This window comes from Heteronotia binoei, chromosome 16 (assembly GCF_032191835.1).
Source record: "Heteronotia binoei isolate CCM8104 ecotype False Entrance Well chromosome 16, APGP_CSIRO_Hbin_v1, whole genome shotgun sequence".
In the NCBI taxonomy this organism is placed as follows: domain Eukaryota; kingdom Metazoa; phylum Chordata; class Lepidosauria; order Squamata; family Gekkonidae; genus Heteronotia; species Heteronotia binoei.
The window spans coordinates 32,256,026-32,276,802 of record NC_083238.1 but is presented as its reverse complement, the minus strand read 5'-3'; the positions used below and the strand labels follow the sequence as shown (position 1 = coordinate 32,276,802).

General features: G+C 43.6%; 1 protein-coding gene across 2 annotated transcripts in view; it reads right to left on the bottom strand.

Moving 5' to 3' along the window:
- Nucleotides 1-20,777, bottom strand: part of RAPGEF4 (Rap guanine nucleotide exchange factor 4) — a 252,831-nt gene that overhangs the window by 193,101 nt on the left and 38,953 nt on the right. For both annotated transcript variants that reach the window (XM_060257080.1, XM_060257079.1), the window contains exons 3-4: nt 15,328-15,416; nt 1,425-1,571 (exon numbers count right to left, since the gene is read on the bottom strand). In XM_060257080.1, the coding sequence (XP_060113063.1) occupies nt 1,425-1,571; nt 15,328-15,416 (236 nt within the window). The remainder of the gene's footprint in view (nt 1-1,424; nt 1,572-15,327; nt 15,417-20,777) is intronic.

Below are 20,777 nucleotides of genomic sequence, written 5' to 3'. Positions count from 1 at the left end.
ATTTCTACTCACCATTAGTAATATATATATAGCACCTATTGTTTTTATTGTTCTAGTTGGGTTTTTAATGTTTATGTCTGCCAACTGGCCTGTAAGCCACTCTGAGCCTCCTTCGATGGGGAGGGCAGGGTATAAACTGAATAAATAAATAAAGATCCTATTAAGATATTGGCCATCAAGATCAACTGAGTCCCATTCCCTGTAGATTTTTAATTCAAGGCGACATCATCCTTTAAATTCCAATGTGATGTGTTACTGGAGGACTTTCAAACTTCAAACTCTCCGTTTTCCTGTTTTCTTAGAATCAGCTGGTTACTTTGAAATTAGTTAACATGGTTGTACCAAAAGGTAAAGGCTCAGTATTTAGTGAATGGTAAAGGTTTCAAAATAACTTATAGTATGTATTGTATTTTTATTATTATTTTTATTTGGTTATATTGTATGTGATTAATGTTGTAATTGTTTAAGGGGAAAAATATTGAAAAACCTAATAAAATGTGTTATATAAAAAAAATTCTGATGTGTAAAGGCTCTCTACCATTTCTATGGACTCTCACATAAAGAAACTATCCATCTTGAGGATACAGCAAAACCTGAATGTCTCTCAGGTAGCTAGACTGCTTGAAATGAGCCTTCCCAGTGTATGTAACATTTTCCAGGTCACATTTCCAAACCTCGAAAGTATTTCTTCTTCAGTGTCTGCCAAATTAGTATGTTAATACATGAATGCTGCTTATTAAGCATGAAGACACAAGTAATTGAAAGCAATGAGAGCATCAATCGTTTGTCATCCACATGCCAACTAATGAGATTTCTCCCCCACTCCCGGTTACCCTGCTGACAATTCTAACTTGTCCAGACTTCTGGTAGAAGGTTTCATCCGCAACACGAAGAAATATTTAGCAGCAAAAATCTTTTACAGCAACAGAACTAAAGATCCACAAGCAGGCCAAAACAAAAGCAGCAACAAGATCATCTAAACAACACCCATGCTTCAAAAAACTTTTTATCTGTAGCAAATAATCAAAGAAAGCAAGTCTGATGGAAGCAAGAATGGACGTCAGAGAATCCAGAATAATGCACATTTTATGGAACAAGTCAGAAAAGTGTGTGTGGGGGGGTACTTCTCAAAACAGAGACTTTCCTGATTTCACCAGTCCTGCCATTCTGCGGTGTGCCATGCTCCCTCTAAGCTGTGGAATCTTGTGAGCTTTGTAAATTAGTTTGCTCTGGGGCCATCCTTCCTGAGCTTAGACAAAAACGTGAGAGCCGGAGGCTAAAAAACTGTGAGCTAGCTCACACTAACTCAGCCTAGAGGAAACATTAGTACTTAGAGCATTCAATATAATGGCAGGATCAGGCCAACTATGCTTTGCATTCTCTTCCTAATAACTTTCACCAGCCCCATATTCATTTGAGCTTACCTCCCATAGTGCCTTGAAATCCTTCTGCTCAATTCGAAGCAGTTCACTATTCTCCCTTGTAACGATAGTCGCATGGCGAGGGGTGTTATCCAAAATCGACTCTCCAAAAGCAGTCCCTATTCCCAAGGTGCATATGGTCACAGCATCCTATGAATCGGAGGAAAAGAGGAATATGTTGAACCTTTGAGTGTTGGTGGACTTCATGTCATAGGTCAGCTAGATACATGGGAGGCTTTGATAGTGAAGAAAAGTTTTATGGTAGAATAACTCACTATCTAGAAAAGGGCATGGCAAAGTTTTACCAAAACATGTCTAAACCAGCCCAGGGCCTCAGTCTGAGAATTTTCAGCCAATGTGAATTGTGTAAAATACTAAAAGATATTACCTATGGGCAGGGGTGGAATTCTAGCAGGAGCTCCTTTGCATATTAGGCCACACACTCCTGATGTAGCCAATCCTCCTAGAGCTTACAAGCGAAAGCCTTGTAAACTCTTGGAGGATTGGCTACATCAGGGATGTGTGGCCTAATATGCAAAGGAGCTCTCGCTAGAATTCCATCCCTGCCTATGGGAGAAATGCTTTCTGGCCTCAGAATCATTCTCAAATACTCTGCTATTAGGGAATGGTGGGGGAGAGGACTAGTTAAATTTCTGTGTGTCCATTTACTGCTCAAAGCACAAGATAAAGCCAGAGAATGAGATGTCAACCCCAACGCTGGTAGTACTACTTATAAATGATCAACCTCTGAAAGAAACCATCGCAATATATGTTTTGCCTATCTAGAATATTAGCAAAACACAAGGCCTACATTTGGGGTCCTTTAAAGCACCAGACATTATGTTACCCATTGATACAGAATGTTTTCAGCCTAGGGGAAATGTTGTGATACTCTTCTGGAAAACACCTTTTTTTTTTTTTCCAACACAGGAATGAGAAGGGTGGGGGAGCAAATTAAAACTACATAGGTAACACCTGACTTCTTGGGTGTGTTGCAACTGGAATATAACCAATCACAAACAGTGGTATTGCTATGGTGGCAAAATACAGGAAACCGTTCTGTACTTGGATTGCCAACTTTTTTGTGTCTTTCTGTGCCATAAGGCATCATGAATTCTCAGCACACAAGAAACATGTAATGATGAAAATAACTTAACCTGTCATACATCCCTGCATTACTGGGGGTTTTTACATCTACAATTATCTAAAGGGAGGGGAAGAGGCATGGTATAGCCCACTCTCATCAGATCTCAGACACTAAGTGGGGTCTCAGGAGGTGGTGAGCTCTTCTTCTTTGGAGGTTTTTAAATAGAGGCTCAGTGGCCATTTGGCATCAATGCTTTCTGTGAACTTAGGGAGAGGTATTTGTGAATTTCCTACACTGTGCAGGGGGTTGGACTAGATGACCCTGGTGGTCACTTACAACTCTATAATTCTAAGGTCAGTACTTGCAAGGGAGATCTCCAAGGAAGACTCTGCAGAGGAAAGCAACAGCAAACCATCTCTGCTTAATTGCTTGTCTTGAAAACACCCTTCTCAGGTTGCCATAAATTGAGTGTAATTTGATGGCACTTTACACACACAAACACACACAATTGCCTAGTTATGTAGATCAGAGCAAATTCCCACCAAAAATAAAATTTGGGGAAGAAGTTTCTTTTTTAAAAAATAACATTTTCATCACAAAAAAGGAAAATAAACAACAAAGTCTTGTGGGCAGGAGCATTAACACATTCCGTAAGAAATCTGTAGCTCTCAGCAGCCTACACTGCTGCATTCTCAGATATGTTTCTCCCTAAAAGTGTGCATGTATTCTGGACAGACAAATTCAACCAGGGTCACACAGAGATAACCCTGAAACAAAGCAGAGTCTGAAGGTCCTCCATTTTGGAAACCCCCTCAGATACTATGTTACGTAGATAACATAGACTTGGATCCTGAGGTAAATCTTCACTGAATTAAGGGATGTCATGACATTCTCACCTCTTCTGTCCCACCACCACAGCCCAAAATGCCCTGCAAAATGTTTCTTCTAAAGAACAAGGGACTGCAAAAACAACTTAAGGGGGAAAGCAGTATAAGTATATGAAATATCACTTCAATAAATATATTATATAACACAGTATGTCGTCTTTAATTATGGTAAATTCATTTATAGATATGAATGCTGATTCACTAGATAAGTCTTGTAGGCCTTCACAGAGGCCTTGTATTTGACTCCAAAGTTGCTGTCCTGAAGGTCAAAGGTGAAAAGTCAGAGAGGAGCAACTTTGTCCAATAACTAGAGGCTACATGACCCAATACAGTGGGGGTTCCCAGACCTGTGAGGCCCTGAGGCAACTGCCCCTCTGCCCCAACCCTGAACTCCTGAATTCAACAGCTAAAACCCAATGGATTTCAATTAAATGATGACTGCCTTTACCTTAAACAACCCTTGTGCCTTTCATTCACTCCCTAGAAAGACCAAACTTCATTTTATCCCTGTTTTAAGTATAAGAAGTACTTACTCAAAGAACAGAACTAAGCAGAAGAACTGAGACCATTATGAGAACCATTTCAATTAATTCACCCAGAGATATATAGAGCAAGAGGTTCAAATCAGAAAACAAAACATCATTAAGCTCAAAATAACACAGAAAAAGAGAAGGGAGGCTCTGTCCATAATACAAAAGGCCTAAGATTTTCGGAAAGAGGGTTGATAGCTGGAGTTTTAAAAAATTACTTCTAAGAGTGAGTTTTTGCCCCCTCAGTTCAGGTAGACCATTTGGTTTCCTAGACATCAAACCCCCAGTTTCTTCCCGTTCTCCGTTTATATATCTACCAAACTTGGGGAAAATCAAGAGTTCGTTGCCAATTAGGCCCCATAACTTTCAAGGAACACCTGCTGTTCCAAAGGGCTATCTTGAGGGATTCTATCATCTATATGCCCTAAGCGCTGCTCTCCCTTTTCCAATCCCAGGAAGCAGCAGGGAATCTTGGGTGCCAGAAAACAGTCAGCTAAACAGTGCTTTAAAAATAAGATGCACGGGGAACTTTGAAAGAGGTGCTTGTTTCCAAAAGAGGTGCTTGCCGTAGAAACTGTGAGAGGGGGGCAAAGTTCATATCACAAAGCTCATGGAGGCTTTCATGGCTGCTAAAATGAATGGCTGCATGGTCCCCTCCCCCCCCCCTGCAAAAACATGCAGCACACAGCCTAAATGTGAATATGAATCCTTCCAGATGGATTTTGCATTGAAGAGGCAAAGTTTATGATCTTAAAAAAACCCATTTTGGGGGGGGGGGGGATGATAATCTCTAACCCAAAGAGTACTATAAATTCTATAATGTTGTGCTATGGTGGGAGGGGGAGAGAATTTGGAGGTGCTAATTTTTGGCAGTAAGAAAAGAAGACAGAACTGGGTAAACATGGGCTTGAGTCATGCTGTAGAAGTGAGATTCCTAGACATCATAAATGACTGTGCACTGGAACTGACCAGAGGGGTAGTGATCTTGGACTTGGTTCTGAGTGGGTCTCAAAACCTCGTGAGAGACGTAGAGGTTGTTACACCAATTGGGAACAGTGACCACAATGCTATTAAGCAAAGAGTAGGTATCAACTAACAGTTCTCACAATGGGAAGTAAGCAGTGGGGTACCACAAGGGTTGGTAAATGATCTGGAACTAAGGGTGAGTAGTGTAGGCGCCATGTTTGCAGATAACACATTATTCAGGATAGTGAAAACCAAGGCTGATGGTGAAGTACTCCAAGAGGACCTCCACAAACTGGGTGTGTGGGTGACAATGTGGCAAATGAAGCTCAGTGTTGGTAAGTGTAAGGCGATGCGCACTGGGACAAAAACCTCCAATTTCAAGTATAAGCTAATGAGGTCTAAACTTGTTGAGACTGAGAGGGTCTTGGGGTCATAGTGGACAGCTCAATGAAAATGTCAACCTCGTGTGGTGCAGCATCTTGCCTTGACAACCCTACGGGGTCATCATAAGTCAGCTTTGACTTGACAGGAGTGCTCCCTCTAAGCTGAGTTAGTGTGAGCTAGCTCACAGTTTTATGGCCTCCAGCTCACACATTTTTGTCCTAGCTCAGGAAAAATGGCCCCAGGGCTGACCAATTTCTGCAGCAGCTCAGAACTTTAATGTCAGTAGCTCACAAAATAAATTTTTTGCTCACAAGACTCCACAGCTTAGAGGGAGTATTGCTTGACAGCACTTTCCACAACTACCAATCTTATAGGAGAAGGGGGACACACATGCTCTCTATCCACTTTCTCCACGCCATGCGTTATTTTACAAGTTTCTCTCATCTCTTCCCTTACAGTGCAATTTTGAGCAGAGTTATTGAAGCAAAGTCAATGGGCTCAGAAGAGTATAATTCAACTACACTGAGTCCTATTTTTTGTCTAAAAAGCCCAACACCCGTTCAGCTTTTTCTAAGGATGGAAGTTGTATTTTATCATTTTAGTTCTGCTTTCTTTCTAGTAGTATGATATTTCTGAAATGGGGCAACTAGAACCATACACATTATTTCAGCTGACACAAAGAGTTACATAAAGGAATTATGATACTAGCTGTTTTATTTTTTAATCCTTTTACTAATAACCCCTAGGACAGAACTTACATTTTTAAAAAAACTGAGCTACATAATAATCCCAAATGCCTGGCCCATCCCGACTTATTTATTGCTTTCTTTTCTGGGTCGCAGGGTCACAAATTCCTTGAAGTGTACGTGGGAATGAAAAAAAAAATCTACAAAAGATTGCTTTCTACAAGTACGTTACATCTCTTTGTTCCCAACAGGCTATTGTCCCTTAACTAACACATAAAGGCAATCTTACATTTTTATAAGGAAGGAAACAAAGATTTATCTCTTTTTTTCCAGAAAACGCAGCTCTGGAATGAGGAGCTTCCTTGACTGCCTTTAGGATTTCTACTTCTCTGTTGTGAAAAACAGAAATGGGATGTGGTTCAGTGTCTTGAGATTCAAACAGCAATCATCCATAACCTGATTTTATAATATTGTGCCCTTATAATATAGGAGGCAAGGAGGAGTGATCGAAAGCTACCATTCATGGGGATGATCAGATTTCCCCTGCTTCTCCCCGGGGTGGAATTTTACCTCCTGAAGGATAGACCTCAGGGATAAGGCCTCCAGGGTCATTCAATCATAATGCAAAAGGGCATCATGGACAGTAAATCAGACTTATGCAACAGAGCACTCTGTAGACTGGGAATCAGGTTGCCACTTCGTGAAAATGTTAGGCAGTTTTCTCCCCCGCACCCCGCCCCACCTTCACTGCAAGGTTTGCTAGATGTACCAGCTTTATTTCAGTCTTCTCTGGCTTAAGTTCAGTATGACCCAGCTGAAGCGCAGTGTTTACTGTATGTATTCCACTTCTTTTCTAATTCTGTCTTTCATAGGCCATAAATGAAGTAAGTAAATAAAGTGACAGAAGCACGAAACAAAGTGCTAGAAATGTGTGTGGAGCCCATTAACTCCATAGTCTATTTAAAGACACATGGGTGTGTCAAACAACTTCTGGTTAAAATAAAACAAGTGCTAGAAAGAAATGTGTGTGGAACCCATTAATTCCGTAGTCTATTTAAAGACACATGGGTGTGTCAAACAACTTCTGGTTAAAATAAAACAAAGCAGAAGCCGAATTTTTTTTAATTCTGTGGTTTTCTGTCAACTGACCACAAGGAAAATGTTAAAACATCAATATTCTAATAGAAGTAGAGATGCCAAGATATTAATAGCTAGGTAGGCCCAAGCTAGCCTTTCATATCTCAAGGTAGCCTGAGCCAGATCTGAATCCCATTCCTGCTCCTTCCTGCTACTACCAACTAGGATCCTGCTTGGGCTTAAGAATGCCCGGTCTGGGGTGGGAAATTCCTAGAGATTTTGAGGGTGCAGTCCTGGTAGGGCAGGGTTTGGCAAGTGGAGGGACCTCAGTACGATATATTGGCATATATTGGCATATAGTCCGCCTTCCAGAGCAGTCATTTTCTCCAGGGGAACTGATCTCTGTAGCCTGGAGGTCAGTAGTAATTCCGGGAGATCTCCAGCCATCACCTGGAGGCTGTGCAACCAAAAAGCGCAACGCGGATAGTAGAGCAGGGATAAAGGTGTAAACCTCCATGAAAACCAGCCTCTAAATGTATACAAATTATTTACTAGGACTGTTGTCAATACAAATTTCTCAAAATATTCACCAACAGATTCATACAAAATAAATGTTAAGGAACATCACCCAGTCACCCATAGTCACTAAACAACAAATAAATGTCCAATTTTCATAACAAGAGCATGTAGGTGACCATTTTGTATGAATCTGTTTTTGCTGAGGTTTACACCTTTATCTCTGCACCACCTGGAGACTGGCAACCCTATCTGGGCTACTTCTCTAAAGAGCAAGGAGGGAGCTAGGAAGACTGAATGCATAATCCAGAACTGGCAGCAGTATGAAGAAAGGTCATTCGGAGGTAAAGTTCATGTAGGGTGGGGTGGCCATGGCAGAACACACATGTCGGGGGGGAGGGGGAGCAAGGCACAGGAAAGATGATACCTTGAAGAAAATGTTGTTGGTCTTTAGATGCCACTAGACTCTAACTTTGCTTTGCGCACACAGAGATGTGCAGTAGCAAGGCAAGGAGGAGGCAGACCCAAGCAATAAGGGGGCAGGGATTTGCATGGGAAAAGATTACTGTAACTCGCTCTATGCTGGCCTACCCTTGAGTCTGACCCGGAAGCTTCAACGGGTCCAGAATGTGGCAGCACGAGTCCCGATAAGAATGCCACAGATGGCACATATTCTACCCGTGCTGCACCAGCTACACTGAGCAAAAGGAAAAAAGAGAGGGGCACAGGCTCTCCAAGTCATGCATAGAAGTTGGCATCAATTGCCGCTTCTGTATCATGAAGAGATGAGTCCTACGAGCACAGCCTGAGGAAGCCTCTGTAGGAAACGAAAATTTGGCTAGCATTTCGTTGCTTTGTGCCTGGGCCCAAAAACTCGACACCAATATAAGCATCTCTGCTAAGGAACGGGAGTTCCGTTTTGAAAATTTGAACTTTCATATGGACTTTGTGTGCTTTCCAGTCGAGTCTGCGTTTCTGGATTTTGTATAAAAGTGGGATTATTCCCTTATGAAATTGAAAAAAACTTTTGTTTACTTGTGTTGAATGGTGTTTAATATTCAGTGTACAAGACTGTAGCTCCGTGAGCCTGCGGCTTTTTTTCTGCACCAGCTACACTGGCTGCTGGTTGAATACCGGGTCAGAGTCAAGGTTTTGGTTATGACCTTTAAGACCTTGAATGGTCTGGGACCGACATATCTATGGGACCGCCTCCTCCACTATGTCCCTGGAAAGGCACTATGCTCTACTGATTGAAATCTGTTGATGATCCCCAATTCTAGAGAGGTCCGGCTGTCCTCAACAAGGTGGAACACTCTGCCAGAAGACATCAGGGCCCTGCGGGATCTTTTACAGTTTCGAGGACCTGTAAAGCAGAGATGTTCCACAAAGCCTTTGCATAAGGACAGTGATGGTCGCCATGCTGGCACCTTCTTCTCCCCACCCCCGATATAATGAATGGAAACTGAATAATAGCACTTTAAATGAAGCACCATTGGGGTTTACAATTTCTTTTTAATGTAACTGGTTTTACTGATTTCAATGCATGTATTTTATTCTTATGTCGTACATCGCCCAGAGCCCGGCACTGGCTGGGATGGGGCAATAGAAGAAGGAGGAGGACGAGGAGGAGAAGGAGATCACAGCCACCAGAAAAAGCCAGTCATGCAGAGCTGCCAATCACACTGCCGACCCCAACAGTAACGAGGGGATCATGGAGGGCACTCTACCTGTGGGATGGGTTAAAGACATCGATGGGCCGTTTCTATCTCACGGACTGTAAGTTTGACACTCCTGATTTAGTACGTGTTTATCCTGCCCTTCTTACAAGGAACTCAGAGCACAGTATGTTGGTCTCCCTTCCTCCATTTTACCCTCACAACAACCCTGGGAAGTAAATAAGGACCAGAGAGAGCACCTGGCCCAAGGTCACCTTGCAGGCATCTGTGGCAGTGGGGATTTTAAATGGCATCTCCCAGATATTAGACCTACACTCTAAATGTAAAATAAGGGACACTGATATCTTCCTTAACTTGCCAATTCTTTTCTTATATCTTCTACTACATAACATTACAGCATCTGAAGCAGAAGGCTTTACACCACAAAGCTTAGACCGGAATAAAATGTTGTTAGTCTTTAAGGTTCAATAGAAAACCCTAGCAGGTCAAGTGAACAGATTTCATTAGATCTATAACAGTTTGAATGCCTGTTCAAGCCAGTGCCTTCTATAGCTGAGAAAGGGGGGAAACTTACACATTCTAGCACTGCCCTCTTGTGGCCAGTTGCCATACTGTAGGCACTAATTCTATCCAGTGTTCTTTCACAGGCAGCTTGAAGATCGTGATTTTTAAACCTGCCCTGTGATTATGTTATTTATTCCTTAATACTATTAACAGCATTGCTAAGGTCAAAATCAAATGAATAACATGTATGTCTTCACCAGTTGAAAATATTAAATATATAAAATGCCTGTTCAGAAAAAATAAAGTTTGTGCCAAAGGGGAGGAGCACAGTGGAGTAGCACAGTGGCCCAAGCGTGAGTTAAAAATGCACCTGGTTAAAATGCCACCTAGTTCTGCCTTTTGCTCATTCAGTCATTCTTCTCAAACAAACTAGTCAGAAATGGCTCTGCATAAGTTCCAGCTGTTAAACCAGGTGTTCTACCTGAAGCAGGTTAACTCTTTAATTTTTACTGCTTGAAACCCAGCTTCCTTGTTATTTACAGTTTAAAGGGGGGGGGTAGTGTCAAGGGACTAGCTTGCCTAGTAGTCATTTTTCAGTTCAGAAACATTGGTTCAGGCTTAGACTGAGCAGAAATTTCAAAAGATTTCTTTCTCTGAGGTCAGAGGTCAAGCTGACTATAGCTTCAAAGAATGAGATAAGATGGATAGGAGGTTGTCACAGGTGTTCATGGGACCATTAGGGCTGGCAGTTTCAAGACCAAAAGAATCCAGGAGGGAGTTTGGCTTACACAAAAGTATTCCCACTTTGTCAATATTTAAATTGCAGAGTCTGAGGGACGATGATCTTTTGTCAATATTATTCTGTAAAGCACTAGGTATATTGACAATGCTAAAAAAAATCCGATACAGAATAGATACGTCCAATGAATACAGCCGAACTTAAAATGTAAAAAAAAGAAATCAGTAATACCCTTATTTGTTTTTATTCCCATTAGCCAAATGTCCTATGGCTATTTATAGCCTACCTTTCTGCTAGGTATACAGAGTACCCAAGGCAACTAACAACGGTAAAGAAATAATAAAATCAAATAATAAATCCACACAAAATCTAACAGCACTTTGTTGCTTCCTAAACCATGTATACAGCACGTAATATATTTGGGCTCCGTGTCGAAAGAAAGCCTCTGGGACTAGATTGTTCCGGCCCTGTTTGTTCTAGAGTTCAACCCATCTGTTCCTAGTGGACCAGTTGCAGCCTGGATTGATTGCTTAAGCTATTTAGTACGTTTCTTGGGAAATCGAAGCCAGCATCGAGTCTGAAGTACAAGCTTCCCCGGAAAAGGCAATGCGCTTTCTGTCTACTTACCGGAGCCCCATCTTTAGTATCTGGTTGTTCCACTAGAGAACAGAAAGTGATATATGAATATAATAAACAAACACAAAGACCCTTTTAATTAGCCCTTGTCATCTGTTTTAGCTTCCAGTTGCTAACTTTTGGGAGGGGGGTTCAGACACAACTAGTTTGGCTTCTGGCTGCTAACGGATTTTATTTAACTTTTCAAACAAAGCTGCTTGTGTCTGATTCGCAAAGCAAGGCTAAGCCGGGGAGGGTGTGTGTGTGTGTGTGTGTGTGTGAAAATTCCTTTCTTTCATTTTCATGTGTTCTCTGTGCTTCTGAATCACTATAAAGTAGTGTTTGAAATATCTGCGGCACTTCTGAAAGTGCTACCTTTTTCTCTGCCCCCCCCCCCTTTTAGGAGCATTCTAACACTCTGCAAAAAAGGAGGGGAGGAAGTGGTACAGCTTGAAAAAGGACAGAGTGCTTTAGATACAGTGCATACACTGATTTAAAAACACTGTCTGAAACCTCCATCTCCCTAACAAAGTTGAGTCCAGCAGCACCTTTAAGACAAAGTTTTTTATTCAAGGTATAAGCTTGATGCTTATCTCCGAAGTGTATATGCAACACAAAAGCTTATGCCTTGAATACAACTTCGTTGGTCTTAAAAGGAAGAATTATTAAAACACTAAGTTTATTTTTAAAATTTAGTACATTTTTAACTGACTCCTCCACCAGCAGCTCAGGCCGGGGGACATCAGTCTCTACCCCTTCTCCACTTTAACCTCACAACAACCCTGTGAGATAGGCTAGGTGAGAGTAAGTCACTGGCCCAAGGTCACCCAGCAAATTTAACAGATGAATGGGGATTTGAACTTAGGTTTTTGAGGTCCTAATCCAACACTCTGCCCACTACGCCACCACAAAGTTTATAGATCACTGTCTCTGTTACTATTCCCACTGTGATTACAAAAAGTCACAAATTTAACCCACTTCTTCTGAAAGTCATGAACTTTTGTTTGGCTAAAATGTATTTTTAACTGAATTTAAAACTTCCCAAACTTAAGGCCTCTACTACCAATACATTTCATATAAATAAATGGTGTATCATTTTTAATTTAATGTAGCCCCGTGGCACAGAGTGGTAAACCGCAGTACTGCAGTCCTAAACTCTGCTCATGACCTGAGTTCAATCCCGGCGGAAGATGGGTTCAAGTAGCTGGCTCAAGATTGACTCAGCCTTCCATCCTTCCAAGGTCGGTAAAATGAGTACCCAGTTTGCTTGCGGTAAAGACTGGAGAAGGCAATGGCAAACCAACCCATTAAAAAGTCTGGCATGAAAACGTCGTGATGCAACGTCACCCCAGAGTTGGAAACAATGGTGCTTGCATAGGGGACTACCTTTACCTTTTTAGGTGATTCACAGGGGCCTATCTCCTATGGTCTTCACAGTTAAATGGCCCAGCCACTACGAGGAAGAGAAATGCTGGAATGTGTCAGCTGGAGCCTCCACTCTTATCTACTTACTCTACAGCTGCTGAATTCACAGCAGCATCTCAGGAAAATCTGCAAATGACACCAAATTGGGTGGGATAGTGAATAGGGATCAAATGCAATCAGACTTGGATATGTTGGAAAAATGGACAGATGTGAACACAATGTGATTTCATTGTGATAAGTGTAAGGTTTTATATTTGGGTAGTAAAGATGTTATACACACATACCACATGGGAGGTACTCTTCTGGATAGCAGTATGTGAACAGAATCTTGGGTGTTTTGGTGGACTACAAACTGAGCATGAGTAGCCAGTGTGATGAAGCAAAGAAGGCAAACACAATATTAGGGTGTATCAACAAACTCATAAGATCTAGAATGTGAGATGTGATAGTACCACTGTATACTGCACTGGTCAGACCTCATTTGGAGTACTGTGTCCAGTTCTGGAGGCCTTTCTATAGGAAGAACTTAGAAACTTTAGAGCAGATGCTAAGAACTGTGACGAGGATGAACGAGGGATCTGGATTCTAAGCCTTACAAAGAAAGGCTGAGGGAAGTGAGAATGTTCAACCTGGAGAAGAGGAGGTTAGGGAGGATATGATTTTAAAATATATATATTTGAGCTGTCATTTAGAGGCAGGAAGGTGGCATAGTATAGCCCCATCCAGGTCCGTAGCCAGAAAATTTTCGGTGGAGTGGCCCCCAAGATAAGAAATTTGGGGGGGGGGGGGCCTGCGGAGCCAGATGCACAGAGGACTCCTCTTGAGGAGCCCTTTGCGCTAACTCCACCCCTGCTGGGCTTTCCCGCAGTGCGGGAAAGGCCAGCGTCGCCAGATTGCCCTGTTTGCATTGAGGTTGTGCAAACGCCACCACCGCTGAGCAGCAGCAGCCTGGAGGCCCTCCAACGGAGGGGCCCTACAGGGGGAAGGGGTTTTTTAATAGAAGCCGTGCCTCCCTCCCCCATGGCTATGGGCCTGGCCCCATCTCTTCAGATCTTGGAAGATAAGCAGGGTCAGTACTTGGATGGGAGATCACCGAGGAAGACTCGGCAGAGGAAGGCAATGGCGAACCATCTCTGCATCTCACTTGCCTTGAAAGCCCCTTGCTGGGGTTGCCATAAGACTTGACAACACTTTACACACAAATGAGAAGCTGTTTCAGTTGGTGATGGAGTGGAGCACAGGACTTGTAATAATGGGTTTAGATTACAGCTAGAGATAGTAGGAAAAACTTTTCAACAACAAGGGTGGAATTGGTTGCCCAGGAATGTTGTGGATTCTCCCTCCTTGGAGGCATTTAAGTGCAGACCGGATGATTATTTGTCAGGGGTGCTTTAGGCCATCTTGTTTAGAGCAGGGGGGTTGGACTAGGTGGTCTTTAGACCCGCTCCAACCTTTAATTCTATGAAAAAAGAATAAGAATCAGGCTCACATATATGATATTACAAGCTGTAAACTAACTTTCTCTCTGGAGTTGTTGCTTTTAAATTATTGGAAAGATTCTCCAGATGTACTAGCTAGGAAATATTTGATCTCGATTCTATTAGTAACAGCTAAGTTAGTTACTGCAGCCAAATGGAAGGAGAAAGTGGCAGCTCATCTTTCATTATGGCACAAGACGCTATGGGAATACTTTTGTTACAGAAAAAATACCAGATCATTTGATGCATACGAACTCTGATACTTATTATAGCCTATTTGCTGCGAATTGGTTCCTGGTACAAGAATATATGACTCATCGTAATATACTCCCAAAGGATTACAGAGTTAATGATTTCTTGGTATTTAAATTACTTTATTAAAAATAGTCCCTCTTTGAGATTTCATATATTGAAAGTTGTAAATTTAACTTTGGCAAAGGTCAGAGAGTCACTTTTATGACTTATTTGGTTAGAATGTTACTGTTCAGTTGTTATAGTTATAAGTCGTTTTCAATCTGTAATGAATTTGCACACGTTTCTTTTTCAACTGTTATGAGCAACATAGGGGCTTTTTTTTGTAGCAGGAACTCCTTTGCATATTAGGCCACACACCCCTGATGTAGCCAATCCTCCTGGAGCTTACAGTAGGCCCTGCATTAAGAACCCTGCAAGTCCTTGGGGGATTGGCTACATCAGGAGTGTGTGGCCTAATATGCAAAGGAGCTCCTGCAACAGAAAAAGCCCTGTGAGCAAAGTTATAAAAATAAAGCCCTTCCCCCAAAAGGATAAGAATCAAAAGAGAATATGCTTTGTGTTTTCTGGTTATCCTCAACTCCAGCTTTGGGGTTCTTCGTAAGTTATATTTTTCCTACATGAATATAGTCCAATTTGTGGCAAACACAGTTGTGCTGCCTTTTGTACAAGGAATCATGTATGCTTCTTCCTGCATGGAGATAATTGTGTTTGTGTGTGTGTGCAATATTTAGAGACAGGGATTTCTCACATTTGAACAATAGTGGTTTCGGTACTCCCCAAACGCCTTTCCCCCAGGACCTTTAAGGCATTCACTGCTAGCAGAAATGGTGTGGCTAAGGATCTTTATTTTATTATTTGACCAAAAAAAGTTGGACCCAAGTTCCCTTTGCTAAAAACCTCTCACAAAGCATTTTATTTTTTAGAGAACCTTACAGTGGTATCACAGGTGTATAAGCACTGAAAATTCTAGTCAGTTCTTCTGTAAATATCTCTGGGTAGAAAGATGGACCACATTGTCAAAAAACTCAACAGTTTCACAGGTCCCCCCCCCCTTTGAGTTGTTCTAGAGACAGATTTTTACCTGGTGGTTGCTTGTATCAGAAACTTTCACATCCAAAGATCCTGCCAGCACAGCATACCAATTTGTTCCAATATCACCTTGACGAAACACTGCATAAAAATAGGAAGAAGGATTTCACCACAACTACTGTGAAGTTGACCAGTTATTACAACACATGTCCAATGGAGGCATATCCACGCCACAGAGGTCAGGTTGTTTAATAATTATTCCCCTTCCTCAAGAAAGTCTGGGATCAGTAGTTGTATAAGAGCAGGGTAGTAGTACGGCTAATTAGCAGAACTTTTACCAAACAGATCGATCCAGGTGAGTAGCCATGTTAGTCTGAAGCAACAGGACAAAATTTGAGTCCAGTGGCACCCTTAAGTCCAACAAAATTTAATTCTGGGTAGAATTAAACTTTGTTGGTCTTAAAGGTGCCACTGGATCCAAACTTTGTTCTTTTACCAAACAACAATTGCCAGAATGATTGGGTGTGGGGAGGTGGGAATACAATAATGGCTAAACTGATACAAAACATGTTTGTAGTGTAGTGTAGATACAGCACTATGGTTTTTTACACATCTTAATCTGAAAGACATTCACCATTTTTACACTAGATCTTTAATCCTGGTTTACCTACACTAGAATCAGAGAATCAGAGAAACCAACTCTATGATTCAATGATTTTAGTGCAGAATGTCAGCTTAGGGACAGGGCTAAACCAGGATTAAAGGTCTAGTACGAAATTACTGATCGATTCTTCACTAATAGTTGCTCCACCCCCGAACTTCTTCTTTCCCCAGCTCAAGGGATCAATAGCCCACCAGTTGCTGCACGGGTGCCTTTTGACCCGCAGCTCCCTCCAATTTCCTTCGCAGCTTCCTGCTCTCAAAAAAAAAAGAGCAAAAAACTGCAAGGGGAACTGGAGGGAGCTGTGGATCAAAAGGTGCCCATGAAGCAACTAGTGGAGAACTGATCACTTGAGCCAGGAAAAGCAGAAGCCCAGGAGCAGAACAACCGCTAATGAGGAATCGGTTTCAGAAAAACACCTTCAGAATTAAGCCAAAATGCCTCACTGCCAACCAGATTTGATACCATGCAGATGTCATAAGGGGAAAACTAAGACATTTCATAAAGTGCTGTACTCACCCTGAACAGCATACTTGACTGGACTACTGTAATTACAGGAAGGTGATTTGTAAGCTTAAGTTCTAGAATGTGGCAGCCAGACTGGTATTAAGTGCTAGCCATCAGGAACATGAATACCGCAGAAACTTTACTAGTTACCAATATGTATAAAGGCCAATTTACAGGCACTGGGTCTTACTTTTAAAAAAGTACACTATCTGGAGTACTTGCTGAAGCACTTTCACACTGCATCTCTGAGGACCAGGAACAAATTTTTGATGTATGTGTCTCCTCTTCCATTGTTTTCAACAATTACAGAATTTATTCCTGCTTAAAAGTTGTCTGGTTTGGGAACTTTTAGACAGGGGAGGGGCTGCAACTCAGTGGTACAGCATCTGCTTTATATGCAGAAGGTCCCAGGTTCCATTCCCAGCATTTCCAGCCAAAAGGATCAAGTAGGAGGTGATGTGAAAGACTGAGACCTTGGAGAGCTACTGCCAGTCTAAGTAGATCATAATGACTTTGATGGACCAGAGTTCTGATTCGGTATAAGGCAGTGTCATGTGTTCATGTTAAAAATTTTGTGCCTGCTTTTAAGAAACATCTTAGCAATCTGTCTACAAGTGCAAAAATATGGCAAATCTTAAACAGGAATAAATTCTATTAAAGTAATGGAGCTTAACTGGGTAGGTAGAATTACTACTTTGACAGTGCTGTTGGGTTTGAAATTGAATTTTTCTTTGGATGTTTTAATATGAGGGGTTTGGGGGGGGGGAAAGTATTTGAACACTTATCTGAGTGGGAAAGCAAACTGCCAGTCCTTAAATAACCAAAGGAATATATTTCCTCTCTACACCAAAACATCTACCATTTGCTCAGCCTTCTGTGCCTTCCTCTAACCTTCTATGAAGTCCCTTCAGTGGCATGAGAGGCATGCTAGAAGGAACTGTCTGATGAAAACACCCCATAAGGGAAGAGAAGAAAACTGTATCACCCAATGCACAGGAATCTCCATGCTAAGAAGATATCAGAGTCAGTTTGCAACTGAGCTCAAATCATTAATCAATTATTTTTTAAAAAATATTTATATTCTTGCTTTTCTCCTGAGCATCTCATCAGGACCTAAGGTGAATAAGAACATTTGATGACTTGCAGCTAAACCTATGAAGCATCTCCATTGGAGGGTATTTTTGAAGGATATGTCAGGTGATGTGACAATAGGAGTTCTTAAGTCACAACTTAATAGGGAATAGACAATTATATAAGGGAAGGAGACAGAGACAAACCAGTGCTCGGCCACCTTCCAGTCTATTGCCCATCCCAACGGTGGCAGGTAGTGGGCCTAAGAGGAAATGCTCGTCTCCGTCACTGGTGTTATGCAACGCCAGGTCCATCAATAACAAGACCTCAACCCTTAAGGAGTTCCTGCTTAGGCAGGACGTGGACCTGGCTTGCGTGACCGAGACCTGGGTGCGGGAAGGAGAGACAGTAGCTCTCTCCCAGATGACCCCCCCAGGTTACTCGGTCTTTCACCAGTCACGGAGTAACGGGCGGGGGGGAGGGGTGGCATTGCTCATACGGGAGGCTTACTCCTTTAGGGCTCTCCCGGCCCCAAAGATCGATGGCATCGAGTGTGTCGGTCTGTGGTGGGATGTTGGGGAGGGGTTGGCGATCTGGCTGGTGTACCATCCGCCTAACGCACCAGCCAGCGCCTTACCATCACTATTGGAGGCAGTGGCGGGCTGGGCATTGGAGAGCCCGGGACTTATGGTCCTGGGTGACTTCAATGTCCATGTCGACGACACGGCCTCCACTCAGGCGATGGACCTAGTGTCTTCCATGGCGACACTAGGACTCTCTCAATTTGTTACAACACCCACGCATCAGGCCGGACACACACTAGACTTGATCTTTGCGTCTGGGATTTTGGTGAACGATATCGCAGATGAAGCGGTCCCATGGTCGGATCACCTAGCCCTTAAGGCCCGTATGGAGATGCCGCCCCAACCCTGTATGGGCGGAGAGCCTATTTTGGCTCGCCCTCGGGGCCTGATGGACCCGGAACGGTTCCAAACGGCCCTGAGGGACCCTTGGCCCACTGGCGATTCCCTCGATGACCTGGTGGAAGTCTGGCAAGATCAGCTATCCAGGGTCATCGACGAAATCGCACCCCGGCGCCCTCTGCGCCCTCGTATGAAGCTGGCTCCATGGTATACCTTGGAGCTACGCCAGCTGAAGCAAGGGCTCAGACGACTAGAGAGGCGGTGGAGGCATACTCGGGACGAAGTGAAGAGAACATCCTATAGAACGTTTATGAAGTCATATGAGATGGCAGTCAAGGCTGCAAAGAAACAATACTTTGCAGCCAAGATTGCATCTGCAAATTCGCGCCCAGCACAACTGTTTAGGGTAATTGGCGATCTTATAACACTGCCACAAGGCAAACCAAACGTTAGAGAATTGGAGATAGGCTGTGAGGCATTTGCGAAATATTTTGCAGATAAAATCTCATCACTCCGCCAAGACCTACCTATCACATTAGATACAGTAAGTCAGACTGAGGCTCCGCGCCTGTCTTCGGATTTACTGCTGGACCACTTCGACCCACTCAGCCTGGAAGAAGTTGATGGAATTCTCTCCGCTGCTCGCCCAACAACATGTGATCTGGACCCTTGCCCCTCCTGGCTGATTAAATCTTGCCAGAGGGAGCTTAGATGTCCTCTACGGGACATCATAAATAGATCCCTCTTAGAGGGGCGTTTTCCAACGCCTCTGAAAGAGGCCTTGGTCCGCCCCCTCTTGAAAAAATCAACAGCAGACCCGGCCGAATTGGCGAACTATCAACCGGTGTCTAACTTACCATTTTTAGGTAAAATCATCGAGAGGGCAGTGGCGTTGCAGCTACAGAGATTTCTAGATGACGCTTCTGTCCTAGACCCGTGCCAGTCTGGCTTCCGACCGGGCCACGGGACGGAGACGGTCTTGGTCGCCTTGGCAGATGACCTCCAACGGCAACTGGATCGAGGCGGTGTAGCAGTGCTGATGTTATTAGATCTGTCGGCTGCATTTGATACGGTCGACCATCGGCTACTGATCCACCGCCTCGCCGACATTGGGGTTAAGGGGTCTGCTTTACAATGGCTCTCCTCTTTCCTCATGGGTCGGGGACAAAGGGTGGCGATCGGGGGTGAACGATCCCAGAGGCGCACACTAGATTGTGGGGTGCCTCAGGGAGCAGTCCTCTCCCCGATGTTATTTAACATCTATATGCGCCCCCTTGCCCAGATTGCCAGGAGGTTTGGGCTGGGCTGCCACCAATATGCGGATGACACCCAGCTCTATCTGCTAATGGACGGCCGGCCCGCCTCCCCCCCGGAAGACCTGGATCGGGCGTTACAGGCTATCGCAACGTGGCTTAGACTGAGTGGGCTGAAGCTGAATCCGGCAAAGACAGAGGTTCTTTGTGTGGGTCGCGGCGCTCCAGGGGGGGAAATATCCCTCCCGACCTTCGATGGTGTGCAGCTAAAGGCGGCGCAGCAGGTGAAGAGTCTGGGTGTTTTACTGGAGCCTTCATTATCAATGGAGGCCCAGATAACAGCCACTGCCAAGTCAGCTTTCTTCCATCTGAGGCGGGCAAAGCAGTTGGCCCCTTTCCTGGAGCGTCGGGACCTAGCAACGGTGATCCATGCGACGGTCACCTCACGATTGGACTACTGTAACGCCCTCTACATGGGGCTGCCTCTGTGCCGGACCCGGAAGTTACAGCTAGTGCAGAACGCGGCGGCCAGGCTGTTACTTGGTCTCCCAAGATGGGAACATGTACGGCCGGGGCTACGCGAACTGCACTGGTTACCGATTGTATACCGGGTCCAGTACAAAGTGCTGGTTATCACCTTTAAAGCCCTATATGGCCGAGGACCAGCCTACCTGAAGGACCGTCTCTCCCCGTATGAACCCCAGAGAGCACTGAGGTCAGTAGGAAAGAACAGACTGACTACCCCTGGGCCAAGACAAATTAAACTACAGAATACTCGCTCTCGGGCCTTTTCGGCCGCAGCCCCACATCTCTGGAACCAACTCCCAGAGGAGGTGCGGGCCCTGCGGAACCTTGATCAGTTCCGCAGGGCCTGCAAGACCACCCTTTTTAAATTAGCTTATGAATAACTGAAAATCCGCCATCAGCATCAACTAGAAGAGTGTCAAGGATAGCGTCATAAAATGTTTTAGTTAATTGTTTTAATTCAGGCTTTTAAGGTTAGTTTAATGTTAATTTAATGTTTCTAATGTAACTGTTTTATTGTTGGTGCACCATTGGTCACCGTATTGTTAGCCGCCCTGAGCCT